Consider the following 19,498-nt stretch of genomic DNA (forward strand, 5'->3'; position numbering starts at 1 on the left):
TACACTCAATATGCCAGCAAATTTGGAAAACTCAGCAGTGGCCACAGGACTGGAAAAGGTCAATTTTCATTTCAATTGCAAAGAAAGGCAATGCCAAAGAATGTTCCGACTCCTGCACAATTACACTCATCTCACACGCTAACAAAAAGTAATGCTCAAAATTATCCAAGCTAGGTTTCAACAGTACATGAACTGTGAACTTCCAAAAGTTCAAGCTCGATTTAGAAATGCAGAGGAATCAGAGTTCAAATTACCAACATCCGTTGGATCACTGAAAAAGCAAGAGAGGTCCAGAAAATCATATACTTCTGCCTTACTGACTATGCCAAAGCCTTTGACTGTGCATCACAATAAACTGTAGAAAATTCTGAAAGAGATGGGAATACCAGAACAGCTGACCTGCCTCCTGAGAAATCTGTATGCAGGTCAAGACAGCAACAGTTAGAAATGGACATAGAACACACAGGTTCCAAGCTGGGAAAGGAGTATGTCAAGGCTGTATATTCTCACCCTGCTCATTTATGCAAGTACCTCATGAGAAATGCTGGACTGGATGAAATGCAAGCTGAAGTCAATATTGCCAAGAGAAATACCAATAACCTCAGATATGCAGATGACATCACCCTTATGGCAGAAAGTGAAAAAGAATTAAAGAGCCTCTTGATGAAAGTGAAAAAGGAGAGTGAAAAAGTTGGCTTATAGCTCAACATTCAGAAAACTAAGATCATGGCCTCCAGTTCCATCACTTCATGGCAAATAGATGGGGAAATGGTGGAAACAGTGACAGATTTTATTTTTTTGGGTCTCCAAAATCACTGCAGATGGTGACTGCAGCCATGAAATTTAAAGATGCTTACTCTTTGGGATGAAAGTTATGATCAACCTAGACAGCATATTTAAAAGCAGAGACATTACTTGGCCAAAAAAGGTGCATCTAGTCAAAGCTATGGTGTTTTCAGTAGTCATGTATGGATATGAGAGTTGGACTACACAGAAAGGTGAGTGCCAAAGAATTGATGATTTTGAACTGTGGTGTTGGAGAAGACTCTTGCGAGTCCCTTGGACTGCAAGGAGATCAAACCATTTCATCCTAAAGGAAATCAGTACTGAATGTTCATTTGGAGAACTGATACTGGAGCTGAAACTCCAAGATTTTGGCCACTTGCTGAGAAGAAATGATTCACTGGAAAAGACCCAGATGCTAGGAAAGATTGACTGCAGGAGGTGAAGGGGACAACAGAGGGTGAGATGGCTGGTTGGCATCACTGATCAATGGACATGAGTTTGAGCAAACTCTGGGAGTTGGTGATGGACAGGGAGGCCTGGCGTGCTGCAGTCCTTGGGGTCACAAAGAGTTGGACACGACTGAGTGACTTATCTGAACTGAATTGATATACATGTAACACTACATGTATCTATTTCCAAAATTATTCAGTCTCTACATAACATTATAATAGCTTATGTTTAATATTGCCTTTTTGTACAAAGTTTAAGCTCATGATGTGTGCAATGATCTGATAGAATACATAGAACATTCACACAGGCATAAATAATGAAATTTGGTTTCTACATTTAACTGAAATTTTCCAAAGAAATTTCCGCATCCGTAATTCTGAAGCTTATTATTATCCTGGAAAATGTTATGATATGTATTTTAAAACTATATATAAAATATAGTAACAATTACATACCCCATGTCCGTTGCATTTGACCCTTGGGTTACAAATTGTATACTGACTGTATTGATAGAGGTCCTGGCAAGTTCCCCTGTCACAAAACTAAAATGATGAAACAACCAACAACTTTAAAGTCAGGAATTCATTAACTGTACTTAGTATAAGAAATTAGATACACAATATGATATATACTTAGGATGAACTTGAATTTCATAATATCTACTCATTCTAATAAAAAGCTGGAAGTCAAAATGGTACATTATTACTTTATCAAATATCAAGTTTTTACAATAAGATATTGCTTCCCTTGAAGGAGCAGATTTGTGAGTTTACTAATAGTAATGAAAATTATTAAAGTATTGTAATTTGGTATGTTATAGGAGGTTTTTATTTTAATGTGGAAAGGGATTTTAAAAATAAAATACAAGAAATGTCCATTCAGTGCTTTTCAAGTGCCATAGAAATTTTCTCTAGTTTGTCTCTTCAATAAAAGTAGACAACATTCTTGAAATACCTGAAAACATAGAACTTTTCTATGCCTTTTCTACAAGTCTTAGAAATTATGAAGCTAAAAATTATAGCTGGTATAAGAACAAAACAAGCCAAATTGTAATGAGCATTTGTAACAGGCCTTTGCACTTTCTATGCATTTTTATATATATGCTCACATTGACCCTGAGAGGGAGATATTTTTATCCACACTTTATATTTGATGAGAACTAAATGTACACTTTTTAGGTCATGCCACCACTGACTGACAGAACCAATATTCAGTGCAAGAACTACTTTAATCATAGAGCCCACTGATCAATGCTCAATACCAGTGCTTCAACCAGTCCTTTTTACATTCTTCTAACTTTAATAACAGTATTCCTTGTCTTTTACAAAAGCAATGTTCTCCTCACACCTCAGTTTATCTAACTTCGACTTTGAAATAGAAATTATACCCAAGTTATAAGTTATGAGGATGAAATAATTTATTACACATAAAGGAACAAAAATAGTTTGGGACATAGTAAATGCTCACTAAATACAAACTTGTGTTTTAGTTTTTTATTTAACCTGATTTTTTGGGGGGGGGGTTTCTTGGGAGAGACCGTGGTATCTCTTATCTTGATATGTATATATACTAGACAAGAAATATGTGTTGAAATAGCAAATGGTTTTAAGGCGTTAGGAGAAGAGAAAGGCTACCCACTCCAGTATTCTGGCCTGGAGAATTCCATGGACTGTATAGTTCATGGGGTTGCAAAGAGTCGGGCATGACTGAGCGACTCACTTTCACTACTTGGAGATTTAGTATTTAACCTGATTTTGATGTAGACTGCATGTTCATATTCCTCTGTCAAAATTTTAATTTAATTTGAATACTCTGGGGGACATCTTCTAAGATTACCTGCACACTTTTCTCAAGTTATCTGTCAGAATATCTAACATGTGATGAAGTCTAAAACATTCATTATTTTCTATCACTATTGGTAAGTAAATATATGGACAAAGGTCCATCCAGTCAAAGCTATGGCTTTTACTGTAGTCATGTAGGCAGTGTACAGTTCAGTCACTCAGTCGTGTGTGACTCTTTGCGACCCCATGAACTGCAGCACACCAGGGCTCCGTGTCCATCACCAACTCCCGGAGTCCACACAAACCCATGTCTATTGAGTCAGTGATGCCATCCATCTCATCCTCTGTTGTCCCTTTCTCCTCCTGCACTCAATCGTTCCCATCATCACGGTCTTTTCCAATCAGTCAGCTCTTCGCATAAAGCGGCCAAAGTATTGGAGTTTCAGCTTCAACACCAGTCCTTCCAATGAACACCCAGGACTGATCTCCTTTAGGATGGACTGGTTGGATCTCCTTGCAGTCCAAGGGACTCTTAAGACTCATCTCCAACACCACATTTCAAAAACATCAATTCTTTGGTGCTCAGCTTTCTTTATACTCCAACTCTCACATCCATACATGACCACTGGAAAAACCATAGCCTTGACTAGACGGACCTTAGTTGACAAAGTAATGTCTCTTCTTTTTAATATTCAATCTCGGTTGGTCATAACATTCCTTTCTTAAGAGTAAGCATCTTTTAATTTCCTGGCTGCAATCACCATCTGCTGATTTTGGAGCCCCCAAAAATCAAGTCAGACACTGTTTCCCCATCTATTTGCCATGAAGTGATGTGACTGGATGCCCTGATCTTAGTTTTCTGAATGTTGAGCTTTAGGCCAACTTTTTCACTCTCCTCTTTCACATTTATCAAGAGGCCCTTTAGTTCTTCTTCACTTTCTGCTGTAAGGGTGGTGTCATCTGCATATCTGAGGTTGTTGATATTTCTCCCAGTAATCTTGATTCCAGCTTGTGCTACCTCCTGCCCAGCGTTTCTCATGATGTACTCTGCATGTAAGTTAAATAAGCAGGGTGAAAATATACAGCCTTGATGTACTCCTTTTCCTATTTGGAACCAGTGTCTTGTTTCATGTCCAGTTCTAACTGTTGCTTCCTGACCTGCATACAGATTTCTCAAGAGGTGGGTCAGGTGGTCTGGTATTCCCATCTCTTTCAGAATTTTCCACAGTTTATTGTGATCCACACAGTCAAAGACTTTGTTATAGTAAATAAAGCAAAAGTTGATGTTTTTCTGGAACTCACTTGCTTTTTTGATGATCCAGCAGATGTTGGCAATTTGATCTCTGGTTCCTCTGCCTTTTCTAAAACCAGCTTGAACATCTGGAAGTTCTTGGTTCACATATTGCTGAAGCCTGGCTTGGAGAATATTGCGCATTACTTTACTAGCCTGTGAGATGAGTGCAATTGTGCAGTAGTTTGAGCATTCTTTGGGATTGCCTTCCTTTGAGATTGGAATGGAAACTGACTTTTCCCAGTCCTGTGGCCACTGCTGAGTTTTCCAAATTTGCTGGCATATTGAGTGTAGCACTTTCACAGCATCATCTTTCAGGATTTAAAATAGCTCATCTGTAGTGATGCTTCCTAAGGCCCACTTGACTTCATATTCCAGGATGTCTGGCTCTAGGTGAGTTATCACACAATTGAAATTATCTGGGTCGTGAAGGTATTTTTTATACAGTTCTTCTGTGTATTCTTGCTACCTCTTCTTAGTATCTTCTGCTTCTGTTAACTCCCTACCATTTCTGTCCTTTATTGAGCCCATCTTTGCTAAAATGTTCCCTTGGTATCTCTAATTTTCTTGAAGAGATTTCTAGTCTTTCACATTCTATTGTTTTCCTCTATTTCTTTGCATTGATCGCTGAGGAAGGCTTTCTTATTTCTCCTTGCTATTCTTTGGATCTCTGCATTCAAATGGGTATATCTTTCCTTTTCTCCTTTCCTATTCACTTCTCTTCTGTTCACGGTGATTTGCAAGGCCTCCTCAGCCAAACATTTTGCTTTTTTGCATTTCTTGTTCTTGGGGATGGTCTTGATTCCTGTCTCCTGTACAAAGTCACAAACCTCTGTCCATAGTCCATCAGGCACTCTATCAGATCTAGTCCCTTAACTATCACTTCCACTGTATAATCGTAAGAGATTTGATTTAGGTCATACCTGAATGGTCTGGTGATTTTCCCTACTTTCTTCAATTTCAGTCTGAATTTGGCAATAAGGAGTTCATGATCTGAGCCACAGTCAGCTCCTGGTCTTGTTTTTGCTGACTTTATAGAGCTTCTCCACCTTTGGCTGCAAAGAATATAATCAATATGTTCGGTGTTGACCATCTGGTGATGTCCATGTGTTGCATGTTCTCTTGTGCTGTTTCAAGAGAGTGTTTGCTATGAACAGTGCGTTCTCTTGGCAGAACTCTATTAGCCTTTACCCTGCTTCATTCTGTACTTCTAGGCCAAATTTTCCTGTTACTCCAGGTGTTTCTTGACTTCTTACTTTTGCATTCCAGTCCCCTATAATGAAAAGGACATCTTTTTTGGCTGTTAGTTCTGGAAGGTCTTGTAGGTCTTCATAGAACTGTTCAGCTTCAGTTTCTTCAGCATTACTGGTTGGAACATATACTTGGATTACCGTGATATTGAATGGTTTGCCTTGGAAATAAACAGAGATCATTCTGTCATTTTTGAGATTGCATCCAAGTACTTCATTTCAGACTCTTTTGTTGACTCTGATAGCTATTTCATTCTTCTAAGGGATTCCTGCCCACAGTAGTAGATAGAATGGTCATCTGAGTTAAATTCACCCATTGCAGTCCATCTTAGTTCGCTGATTCCTAGAATGTCAATGTTCACTCTTGTCATCTCCTGTTTGACCACTTCCAATTTGCCTTGATTCATGGACCTAACATTCCAGGATGTGAGAGATGGACTATAAAGAAAGCTGTGTGCCGAGAATTGATACTTTTGAACTGTGGTGTTGGTGAGACTCTTGAGAGTCCCTTGGACAGTAAGGATATCAATCCTGTCTATCCTAAAGGAAATCAGTCCTGAATATTCATTGGAAGGACTGATGCTGAAGCTGAAACTGAAATAGTTTGGCCGCCTGATGTGAAGAACTGGCTCATTGGAAAAGACCCTGATATGGGAAAGACTGAAGGCAGGAGGAGAAGGGGATGACAGAGGATGTGATGGTTGGATGGCACCACTGCTTCAATGACATGAGTCTGAGCAAGCACCAGGAGTTGGTGATGGACAGGGCAGCCTGGCTTGCTGCAGTCCACTGGGTCGCAAAGAGTTGGACATGATTGAACAACTGTTTGAGGGCAGGAGGAGAAGGGGACGACCGAGGATGAGATGGTTGGATGGAATCACCGACTCAATGGACATGGGTTTGGGTGGACTCCGGGAGTTGATGATGGACAGGGAGGCCTGGCATGCTGTGGTTCATGGAGTCGCAAAGAGTCGGACATGACTGAGCGGCTGAACTGAGCAACTGAACTGATTGGTAAATAAAAAACAAACATAAGCTTGCTAATTAACTGAAAGTGCTCTGATGAAACCAGTTAGGGAAAAAAAAAAAAGTATCCAGCAAACCAGCAGTATCTCAGAACAAAACTACTGGGTTGACCACTATATTCATTTGACTTTTTCCATAAGATGGCTCTAGGAACGTTTTGTTCAAACATTTGTACAATGTATGAAGAAGGTGCTGTGTACTGATAAACCCAAGTGTGATTTGCAAAATTTTGTGCTGGAGATTTCTTGCTGGACAATGCTCCATGGTCAGGTAGACCAGTTGAAGTTGACAGCAATCAAATCGAGACATTAACTGAGAACAAGCAATGTTATACCATGCGGGAGGCAGCTGACATACTCAAAATATCCAAATCAAGCGTGCAAAATTATTTGCACCAGCTTACTTATGTTACTCAGTTTGATGTTTGTGTTCCACACAAGTGAAAAAAAAACCAAAAAACCTTCTTAACTATATTTCTGCTTTTTCTACTTAGACATAACAAAGATTCCATTTTTTAAAAACAAATTGTGACAGGGGATGACAGTGGGTACTGTACAATAATGTGGAGCAGAAGAGATTGTTTCTTCAGTTGCTAAGTTGTGTCCACCTTTTTATGACCCCATGGACTGCAGCACGCCAGGCTTACCTGTCCTTCACTGTTTCTAGGAGTTTGTCCATGTCTGTTGAGTTGGTGATGCCATTCAACTGTCTCATCCTCTGTTTGCTCCTTCCCCTTCTGCCTTCAATCTTTCCCAGCATCTGGGTCTTTTCCAATGAGTTGGCTCTGCCCACCAGGTGGCCAAAGTATTGGAACTTCAGCTTCAGCATCAGTCCTTCCAATGAATATTCAGGGTTGACTTCCCTTAGGATTGACTGGCTTAAACTCCTTGCAGTCCAAAGGACTCTCAAGAGTCTTGTCCGGCATCACAGTTTGAAAACATCAACTCTTTGGTCCTCAGCCTTCCTTATGGCCCAATTCTCACATCCCTACATGACTACCAGGAAAATCACAGCCTTGACTAGATGGACCTTTGTTGGCAAAGTGATGTTTCTGCTTTTAATACCCTCTGTAGGTTAATCATGAGTTTTCCTCAAGAAGCAAGTGTCTTTTAATTTCATGGCTGCAGTGACTGTCCACAGTTATTTGGAGCCCAAGAAACTAAGCTTGTCACTGTTTCCATTTTTCCCCCACTTATTTGGCATGAAGTGATGGGACCAGATGCCATGACCTTTGTTTTCTGAATATTGAGTTTTAAGTCAGCTTTTTCACTATCCTCTTTCATCTTCATCAAGAGGCTCTTTAGTTCCTCCTCACATTCTGCCATTTGAGTGGTATCATCTGCATATCTGAGGTGGTTGATATTTCTCCTGGCAACCTTGAATCCAGCTTATGATTCATCCATCCTGGCATTTTGCACGATGTACTTCTGCATATAAGTTAAACAAGCAGGCTGACAATATGCAGCCTTGCCATATTCCTTTCCCAATTTTGAACCAGTCTGTTGTTCCATGTCTAATTCTACCTGTTGCTTCTTGACCACCATATTGGTTTCTCAGGAGACAGGTAAGGTGGACTGGTACTCCAATCTCTTGAAGAATTTTCCACAGTTTGTGGTGATCCACACACTCAAAGTCTTTAGTGTATATAGTTAACAAAGCAGAAGTAGATGTTTTCCTAGAACTCCTTTGCTTTCTCTCTGATCTAACAGATGTTGGCAGTTTGATCTCTGGTTCCTCTGCCTTTTCTAAACCTGGCTTGTTCACCTGGAATTTTTCAGTTCACATACTGCTGAAGCCTAGCTTGAAGGGTTTTAAGCATTACCTTGCTCATATGTGAAATGAGTGCACTTGTATGGATTGTGGGGCAAGCCAAACGAACAACCACTAGCCATAGTAAAGGCCAGTCTTTATCCAAAGAAGGTGATGTTGTATATAAAGTGGGATTAGAAGGGAATCCTCTATTATGAGCTCCTTCTGGAAAGCCAGATTCCGAGAAGTACTGCTCCCAGTTAGACCAGCTGAAAGCAGCACTCAACAAAAAGTGTCTGTAATTAATCAACATAAAACTCATAATCTTCCATCAGCATAATGCAAGACTGCATGTTTCTTTGATGATCAGATAAAAACTGCTACAGCTTGGCTGGGAAGTTCAGATTCATCTGCCACGTTCACAGACATTGCCCCTTTGGACATCCATTCTTTCTGGTCTTTACAAAATTTTCTTAATGAAAAAAAATTCAATTCCCTGGAAAACTGTAAAAGGCACCTAGTTCTTTGCTCAAAAAGATAAAAAGTATTTATCTTTATAGAAGATGGAAACTTTTAAGAAGATGGAATTATAAAGTTGTATGAAAAATGACAATGTAGTGGAGCAAACTGGATGTGGAACAACAGACTGGTTCCAAACAGGAAAAGGAGTCGTCAAGTCTGCATATTGTCCCCCTGCTTGTTTAACTTACATGCAGAGTACATCATGAGAAATGCTGGGCTGGAAGAAGCACAGGCTGGAATCAAGATTGCTGGGAGAAATATCAGCAACCTCAGATATGCAGATGACACCACCCTGATGGCAGAAAGTGAAGAACTAAAGAGCCTCTTGATGAAAGTAAAAGAGGAGAGTGAAAAAGTTGGCTTAAAGCTGAACATTCAGAAAACTAAGATCATGGCATCAGGTCCCATCACTTCATGGCAAACAGATGGAGAAACAGTGGAAACAGTGGCTGACTTTATTTTTCTGGGCTCCAAAATCACTGTAGATGGTGATTGCAGCCATGAAATTAAAAGACACTTACTTCTTGGAAGGAAAGTAATGCCCAACCTAGACAGCATATTAAAAAGCAGACATTGCTTTGTCAACAAAGGTCCGTCTAGTCAAGGCTATGGTTTTTCCATCAGTCATGTGTGATTGTGAGAGTTGGCCTGTAAAGAAAGCTGAGCGCAGGAGAATTGATGCTTCTGAACTGCGTTGTTGGAGAAGACTCTCGAGCGTCCCTTGGACTGCAAGGAGATCCAACCAGTCCATCCTAAAGGAGATTAGTCCTGGGTGTTTATTGGAAGACCTGATGTTGATCCTGAAAGTCCAGTACTTTGGCCACCTGATATGAAGTGCTGACTCATCTGAAAAGACCCTGATGCTGGGAAAGATTGAGTGCAGGAGTCGATGGGGACGACATAGGATGAGATGGTTGGATGGCATCACCAACTCAATGGACATGGGTTTGGGTAAACCCTGGGGGTTGGTGATGAACAGGGAGTCCTGGTGTGCTGCGGTTCATGGGGTTGCAAAGAGTCGACGTGACTGAGCAACTGAACTGAACTGAACTGAACTGAGTGGAACAAAATGGTGATTACCTTTTCCAATAAAGTTCTTGGTGAAAACAAACAAACAAAAAATGTGTCTTTTATTTTTACTTAAATAACTGAGAGAACTTTTTTGCTAATCCAGTATTTTTATTCTCATGTCATTGAGGCACTAATGAATTAGTCATCCTTCCCTGGCTTGTGTTTAGGGGAAAAATAAGCCAAGAAATGTTTAGATCCGTGCTTCTGATATAATTTCTTTCAAGTAAACAAAACAGATCAATTTGTAGTTGGCTCTTTTGTGACAACAGGAAAAGCAAGGGGCTCTATGAAAGTATTTAGCCTTGGTCTTTGGTTGGGATGATGTTTTAAGTATTAACATGTAAGACTTCCATCTGTGAACAGGAGACACAAATAGGGGCTCTGAAACAGTCAATCACAGTTCCAAAAAATCTGTAAGACAGCCAAAAATATATTTTCTAAAAGGGGGAAGAGTCTAGATCATGCAGTTTATTTTTTTATATCCCTGTAGGTAAGAATGGGTGAGAAAAAAGGAGAAACTTCATTTACTTTTTCATTGATTAGCTTATCTACTCTTGAACAGGCACATGCCCCAGACAGATTCCTTTTCAAGTTTGAAACGAATGTGCTGAGATGTGGTTATCATCCTTCATATTCCTATGTGGACTAGAATCAGTTAGATAAACTATTCTGATGGCTGCTTCATATTGCTTAAAGCAGGGGTCCCCAATATTTTTGTCACCAGGGACAGGTAATGTGAGTGATGGGGAATGATGGGGAGTGGCAGGCAAATCTTTGCTTGCTTTCTTGGCACTTACTTACTGCTGTGTGGCCTGAGGGTTGGGGTCCCCTGACTGTTTCTAACATCAATATAATTTTGTTGTTAATGCTTATTGATTTTCTTTTTTTCCCTTTCAAATTGAGATTTTCCTGGTTCATGGAATGAAGAGTGTGACTTTTGATTGAAACCTAGATATTTTGATTACTATGTTATGAGACTCTGATTAAACCTTGTGGTTAAACCTTCTGGTTCAGCAGTTCTTCCCTATTACAACTCTGAAGTAGGAACACTGCCTCATTTTTGCCAGGTAATGCTGAAAGTTGGAGAAGGGAATGGCAACACACTCCAGTATTCTTGCCTGGACAATGCCAAGGACAAAGGAGTCTGGTGGACTACAGTCCAAGGGGTCACAAAGAGTCGGACAAGACTGAGTGACTATCACTCACTCAGCATTGGATGTACGGATTCCACTAATATCTGGAATGAGAGGGGCTCCTTATTACTGCAAGTGGCTGGGGAGAACACGCTCTCCACAAACCCTCTGTTCTACCACCCTGGCGAGAGTAGAAGTGTAGCTACGCTTTTATCTATGTCCTTTGCTGCAGTAGAGAATCCATTGTTTAAGAGTGTGCCATCTCACTAAGCTGTTCACTTGGCTAAAGTCAGCCTTTCCTTTATGACTTATTTCTGTCTGTTTCATTGGGCATTTCTGAGTTTCTGGCCTCTCTGGCACTCAGTTTGGGATATACAAGGCTAAAAGCAAAGAGATCACATTGTTATGTTGTTCCTCAGGTTCTGAGGTGCCTAGCTCATCTGCTGAAAGAACCTTTCAGCTTTTGGAATCTTCTTATGTTTATTTTACATTTAATATCCAGGACTCTTAGCTACAGTTAATGAGAAGAATAGGGGAAAGTAGGTCAAGACTGTCCTGGAACTTCAAATCTCTCTCCAGTAGTTTTAACCGTGATATAATATATTTATCAATATTTTCCCTTATCTGTAACTGACTTTGTACCATTTAATAACTCTGAGATACCTAGATACTCATAGATACTATCCCTAAGTTTTCTTTGAATTTTTATTAAAGCATTTTGACCTATAATTCCTTTGAAATAATATTTTATACCTTAGTCTATAGGCTAATTTATCCTTGTACCTATTGGCTTTCATTTTCATTATTTTATCTTAAGTCTTGTTATTTAGTAAAACGAATTCCCAATTTACATTTTATTTCAAATTGCATTGGCTATTTTGTACATTTAGCTCTTTGCATTTTAATATAACACTAAATAAGTTTTTTAATTTCTACCAGCAACTCATTCCCTGCCCCCCACCTCAGCAAAGAAACCTGGCGGAATCATGATTCTTCTGGATTCTTCTGCATCATATTCATTAATTGATTTTGAGAACAGTAACATTTTAACAATATTGCCTTCCTAGTCAAAGACACCATTTATGCTTTAATAGTGATCACAACTCACATAATTTTCATGTGTAGTCAAAAAAGTAGAGCTGAAGGGGATGGGAGATGGATAAACTAGGAGTTTGGGGTTAGCAGATAAAAAACACTATATACAAAATAGACAAATGAGAAGGTCCTACAGTACAGCACAGGAAACTATATTCAATATCTTGTAATGTACACAATGGAAAAGAATACATATAACGAATCACTTTGTTGTACAAAAGACACTAAGACAACCTTGTAATTCAACTATATTCAATTAAAATTTTTAAAAGGTAGAAATGATGTCTTGCAGGTTTTACCCTGATTTCTCTATCACCCTAATATTACATATCTCCATGTCATCAAAAATTATTTGTATTGGGTATGGACTTTCCTGGTGGTTCAGATGGTAAAGAATCCACTAGCAATATGGGAGACCTGGGTTCAATTCCTGGCTTGGAAAGATCCCCTGGAGAAGGTAATGGCTGCCCACTCCAGTATTCTGGCCTGGAGAACCCCCATGGACAGAGAAGGCTGGCAGGCTAGAGTCCACGGGGTTGCAAAGAGTCGGACATGACTGAGTGGCATTCACTTTCACTTCACTATGCTGTAACTTATCTGATAAACCGACACTTGGCATCTAGTGTGTCTTGTTTATTTTCTCTATTATAACTCACATCATAATTGCTCTGTATCAACATCTATTTCCTAATAGTTGAAAATTAAACTTAATTACATCAGAAATAGATAAAAAGTGTGATGATAAATTTGACTGCTAAACATTTCAAAATCATTTTCCATAAAGTATCTGTTAATTTATACTTATTTTAGGAAGTTTATAAGTTATGCTTCTCAGCATCAAAATTTTTTTTACTTGAAGTATAGCTGGTTTACAATATTATATTAGTTTCAGATATACTACATATTGGTTCAATACTTTTATACATTATACTCCATTTAAAATTAATATAAAATATTGACTATGTTCTCTGAGCTGTGTAAAATATTATTGTAGCTTATTTGGAAGACAACACAAACAGACAGAGAAACACAGCACATTCTTGAATAGGCAGAATCAATACTGTCAAAAGGACTACACTGTCCAAGGGAATTTACAGATTTAATGAAATTCATATCAAATTACCAATGGCATTTTTCATAGAGCTTGAACGAAAATAATAAAATTTATATAGAGACACAAAAGACCCCGAATAACCAAAGAAATCTAAAGAAAAATGAACCTGAAGAATCAGGCTCCCTGACTTAAGGCTACACTACAAAGCTACAGTCATCAAAACAGGAAGGTACAGGCACAAAAACACACATATAGATCAGTGGACTAGGACACAAAGCTGATGATAAACCCATACACCTATGGTCACCTAATGTATGACAAAGCAGGCAAGACTATACAACAGAGGGAAGACAGTCTCTTCAATAAGTGGTGCTGGGAAACTGGACAGCTATATGTAAAAAAAAAAAAAATGTAATTAGAAAACTCTAGTACCACACACAAAAATAAGCTCAAAATAAATTAAAGACTTAAATGTAAGACTGAATACTATAAAACTCTCAGAGGAACAAAAGACCAAACATTCTCTAACATAAATTGCAGCAATATCTTTTTTGACCCATCTCTCAGAGTAATGGAAATAAAAACAAGAATGAATGGTACCTAATTAAATTCAAAAGTTGTTGCACAGCAAAGGGAATCATATACAAAAACAAAAAGACAACTCACAGGATGGGAGAAGATATTTGCAAATGATACAACCAACAAAGATTAGCCTTTAAAATTTTCAAACATCTCATGCAGTTCAACATCATAAAAACACACAACCCAGTCAAAAAATGGGCAAAAGACCTAAAGAGAGACATTGCTCTAAAGAAGACATACAGATGGGTAAGAGACCTATGAAGAGATGTTCAACATAGTTAATTACTGAAAAGTGAAAGTGTTAGTCACTTAGATGTGTCTGACTCTTTGCAACCCCTTGGACTGTCAGAGAACTAAGATCATGGCATCCAACCTCATCACTTTATGGCAAATAGATGGGAAACAGTGGAAACAGTGACAGATTTTATCCTCTTGGGCTCCCAACTCACTGTGGAGAAAGCAGCCATGAAATTAAGACCCTTGCTTCTTGGAAGAAAAGCCATGACGAACATAGACAGCATATTAGAAAGCAGAGACATCACTTTACTGACAAAGCTCTGTATAGTCAAAGCTATGGTTTTCCCAGTAGTCATGTATGGATGGGCATTGGACCATAAGGAAGACTGAGCACTGAAGAATTGGTGCTTTCAAACTGTGGTGCTTGAGAAGACTCTTGAGAGTCCCTTGGACTGCAGGGAGATCAAACCAGTCAATCCTAAGTGAAATCAACCCTGAACATTCATTGGAAGGACTGGTGCTAAAGCTGAATCTCCAATACTTTGGCCACCTGATGGGCAGAGCCAACTCATTGGAGAAGACCCAGATGCTGAGAAGGATTGAAGGCAGAAGGAGAAAGGGACAGCAGGATGAGATGGTTGGATGGTATCACTGACTCAAAGGACGTGAGTTTGGGCAGACTCCGGGAGATCGTGAAGGATAGGGAAGCCTGGTATGCTGCAGTCCTTGGGGTCACAAAGAGTTGAACAGGACTTAAGGACTGAACAACAACAACAAGGCTCCTTTGTCCATGGAATTCTCCAGGCAAAGAATGCTAACGTGGGCAACCATTCCCTTCTTCAGGAGATCTTCCCAACCCAGAGATCAAACCCAGGTCTCCTGCACTGCCGGCAGATTTTTTACCACCTGAGACACCAGGGAAGCCCATCAAATTATCAGAGAAATGTGAATCAAAACTGCAATGTGGTATCATGTCATATGGTCAGGATGGCCATCATCAAAAAAATCTACAAACAGTAAATGCTAGAGAGGGTATGCAGAGAAGGGAACTCTCCTACGGGGTTTGTGGGGATGTAAATTGGTGCAGCCACTACGGAGAACAGTTCCTTAAAAATGGAAATACCATATGATCTAGCAGTCCCACTCCTGGGTATATAAGAGAAAAAACTTGATTCAAAAGTGTACATGCACCCCAATGTTCATTGCAGCACTATTCAAAATACCTAAGACACAGAAGCTGATTAAATGTCCCTCAGCAGATGAATGGAAAAAGATTAAGTGGTACATATATACAGTGGGATATTAGCCAGTAAAGAGAATGAATTAATGTCATTTGTAGCAACATAAACAGACCTGGAGATTATCAAACTAAGTGAAGTCAGTCAGACAGAGAAAGACATATATCATAGGATATCACTTATCTTAAAAAACATGATTGACATGAAGTTATTTACAAAATAGAAACTGACTGATAGACTTAGAGAATGAACTTATGGCCACTAGGGGTGAAGGGTTGAGGGGGAAGGATAGATTGGGGATTTGGGATTGACGTGTACACACTGTTATATTGAAAACAGATAACCAACAAGGACTAACTACATAGCACAGGGAACTCTGTTCAATACTGTGTAATAACCTAAATGGGAAAAAAAGTGGATTTATATATAGATATATATACTCATATAAAACTGAATCACTTTGCTGTACATATGAAACTAATACAACATTGTTAATCAACTGTCCTCCAATATAAATTAAAAATTAAAACAACAAAGTTAGCATACAATATTGGCTGTGTCCTCTGTGCTATGCAATATATTCTTATAGCTGATTTATTTTTTGTGTAATAGTTTTATGTCTCAATCTCTCCCTGCTTACCTCTTCTCACTGGTAATCCCACTGACTTGTTCTCTATATGTGAGCCTCTTTTAGTTATTGTATTCTTCACCTCCGACTAGTTATTTTTTATATTTCTAGTTTTTCACTAAAATTCTCACTGTGTTCATTTCTTCTTTCCCCAAGTTCAGATAACATTCTTATTGATTATGCTTTAAACTTTTTATCTGGTAAATTATCATTTTTTTGTTTTCTCAGTTTTTTTTTTTCTTTCATTTGAAATAATTCTTTTGTCTTCTCATTTTGTTTGACTTTGTGTCTATGAAATTAAGTGAAATTAAGGAGATTGTGGTTCGATTTCTGGGTCAGGAAGATTGGTAGAGAAGGGATAGGCTACCCACTCCCATACTCTTGGGCTTCCCTTGTGGCTCAGCTTGTGAAGAATCGGCCTGCAATGCGGGAGACCTGGGTTTGATCCCTGGGTTGGGAAGATCCCCTGGAGAAGGGAAAGGCTACCCACTCCAGTATTCTGGACTGGAGAATTCCATGGACTGTATAGTCCATGGGGTCGCAGAGTCAGACACAATTGAGCAACTTGCACTTACACTTGTAAGCCCCACTGATTTTCAAACTTGATAAGGAATCAAATCCTTGTGTCAGATCCCAGGCCTGGGGTATCCAGTAATCAGTTTAAACCATTCCCTCCCCAGGGAGGATCTGTGAACCACACACACACATACACACCCCTCACCCTTCCTCTGTGCTCCCTCCTAGAGGCACAGGTGCCATACTGATTGTTTGTCATCCCTGCGTACCCGACAAGCATCCAGTTTGTTTTCAGGGAGAATTGCTTCACATGTAGATGTACTTTTGATGTGTTCTAGGGAGAGGTGAGTTTAACATCTTCCTATGATGACATCTTTATCTCCTCTCTATCAAATGTTATTTTTGATGTCAAAATGATAGCACAGAAACAATAGCTGAATATTCACTTACTTTGAATTTATTTAATCACAGGTTAAGTTAGAACATTTTCATGTTTCTTAGTCATATGTTAAATTTCATGATTTTTTTTGTACTGATAAACACTAGAGTGTGTGTGTGTGTGCACATGTACATGTATACTGGGGTATGTGTGTGTACACATGTATATATATATACTGGGGTATGTGTGTGTGCACACAGATACATATATATGGGGGTATGGATGTGTGTGTACATGTACATTTATACTGGAGTAAGTGTGGGTGTGCACACGTACATATATATTGGGGTACACATAGATGTGCATATCTATACACACACACACACACATAGTGGGGGTATACCCACTAAGATACCTGATACCTATGACTCTGACACCAACCAAGTGTCCAAGAATTCAATTCAACTCATTCTGACACAATCTATCTGCAGTTAGAATCAAATTCCACAAGTTAAAGGGCTCAATCCCACAAGACTTCCCATTTCAGACACCAGGTTCAAGTCTTGATCCTTCTGACCAACTGGTTATGAATTGGAGGTTCCCATGGCTCCCTCTCAGGTTTGATAATTTCCTAATTTGGCTCACAGAACTCAGAGAAAGACTTCACTTATGTTTACTAATTTATGGGAAGGAATATAATTCAGGTATAGCCAAATGGAAGAGATGCAGAGGTCAAGCTATGTTGTCGGGCAAGAGGAAAGTCATCGTCTCCATGTCCTCTCCAGGCACATCCTCATTACAGCACACTGTGTTCACCAACTTACAAACTATCTTGAGTCTAATCATTGAAAAAGTTTTACAGAGTCCAATCTCCAGCCATATCACTCCGTTTATTAATGCTGTGAGTGGAGCTTAAAGCTCTAACCCATTAATCAATTGGTCTTTCTGGTAACCAGCATACTCTGAAGCATCAAGAGGCACCACCCTATTACCTCATCAGCATAAACTCTAGTTTCTTCAGATGAATCTCATTATGAATAACACCAAATATTCCTATCACTCAGGAAATTCTAAGGTTTAGGAACTCTGGGCCAGAAACCAAAGAAAAGGCCAAATTAATTTTCTTGTGTGTGTTAAGCCACATTATACTATTATACCATTATATTACTTTTTTCTAATTAATGATTAAATTAGTTAATAAGTTTACATATTTACTCTGCCATATTTATGGTAAAGATTATTGCATTTTGTTTTAAATGATGCTTAGAGGGGTGACATATTACTTCGTAATGCAGTCAGCATCAGTATGTTCCTTTGTGATTGAAAGTGAAAGCTGTTCAGTCTTGTCCAACTCTTTGCAACTTCATGGACTGTAGCCTGCCAGACTCCTCTGTCCATGGAATTCTTCGGGCAGAATACTGGAGTGGAGAGCTGTTCCCTTCTACAGGGGATCTTCCCAACCTGGGGTCAAACTGTAGCCTTCCAGACTCATCCGTCCATGGAATTCTTCAGGCAAGAATACTGGAATGGGTAGCCTATCCCTTTTCTAGGGCATCTTCCTAACCCAGGAATCAAACTGGGGTCTCCTGCATTGTAGGCAGATTCTTTACAAGCTGAGCTATCAGGGAAGCCATTATATTTATGTGAGACTATCTTTTGCCATTTTGAGAGAAGGTTACTATTCACTTCCAATTTCCTCTATTCTTCATTTTTAAAAAATATTGTATCTTAATGTAATTATTTTAATTAAAATATGAAATAATTGTTTCCCTTTTTACTTTCATGTACTAGCTTTTAATGGCACTGTTTTTAAAAATTCTTTATGTTTATCAAAGTATTTAAGAAAAAAAAATACATAAAACTCAAACTCTGTTTTATTAGTGTATCTTGTAGAAGGGTCCAGTGTTAAACAAGTATGTTATGTTTTTGAAGAAAGAACTAGGGGAGTAGGCTAATGAGAAAATGTTTTCATTTCATTGCAATTTAATTCTAGTCAAAACTGCAATGCTAAATGTTGGCTTTTTTTGGTTTTCCTTGTTTTTCTCATTATTCGGTTTGTTCTGACCCATTTTTTTCAAGTATTATTTGATACTTTTTGTTCTTTGATTACACAAACTGTCACAGACCAGATCCTTGCCTACTGGACAAGTTTAGATGCTCAAATGTGACAAAACAAATTCAACTAACTCTACCAAAATTCACAACAAAAAGATAGACAGTGAAGCAAATGTTCCTTTAGCCAATAGAAAGTGACCTTTTAATTTTATGATGATATAGTAACCAAAATTTATACCATTAATTGCAAATTAAAAAATCTTAATCTCTCTCTCTCTCTCTCTCTTTCTCTCTCTCTCTCTCTCTCACACACACACACACACACACAGACATCCATGCACTATATATAGAATCAAGTAAAATTTTTATTTACCTTGTTCTCATCACACATGGTTCCATTCTTTATAATAGTAGGGTCCGGATATACATGACCTCTTATATCTGCTGACATACATATATGGCCTCCAAGGTAGGTATATTGAATATCCATGTCATCCCTTGGTACTATAAGTGAATGTGTCCAATGGCAAACTAACTTTCCACAAAGGACCTGCCTATCAATATATAAAAAACTCTTAATGCCCATAGGTCTCTTAGAGACACAAGAGATTAGATAAAAAAAAAAGTACAAAATATGAGGATAATTCAAAAT

At 38.7% G+C, this 19,498-nt stretch overlaps 1 protein-coding gene across 1 annotated transcript in view; it reads right to left on the reverse strand.

Annotated features, from left to right (window-relative positions):
* Positions 1-19,498, reverse strand: part of LOC122432421 (A disintegrin and metallopeptidase domain 3-like) — a 68,068-nt gene that overhangs the window by 21,673 nt on the left and 26,897 nt on the right. Inside the window, exons 8-9 of the mRNA XM_043454326.1 lie at positions 19,220-19,400; positions 1,692-1,778 (exon numbers count right to left, since the gene is read on the reverse strand). Of these exons, the coding sequence (XP_043310261.1) occupies positions 1,692-1,778; positions 19,220-19,400 (268 nt within the window). The remainder of the gene's footprint in view (positions 1-1,691; positions 1,779-19,219; positions 19,401-19,498) is intronic.

This window comes from Cervus canadensis, chromosome 31 (assembly GCF_019320065.1).
Source record: "Cervus canadensis isolate Bull #8, Minnesota chromosome 31, ASM1932006v1, whole genome shotgun sequence".
NCBI classification, from domain to species: Eukaryota; Metazoa; Chordata; class Mammalia; order Artiodactyla; family Cervidae; genus Cervus; species Cervus canadensis.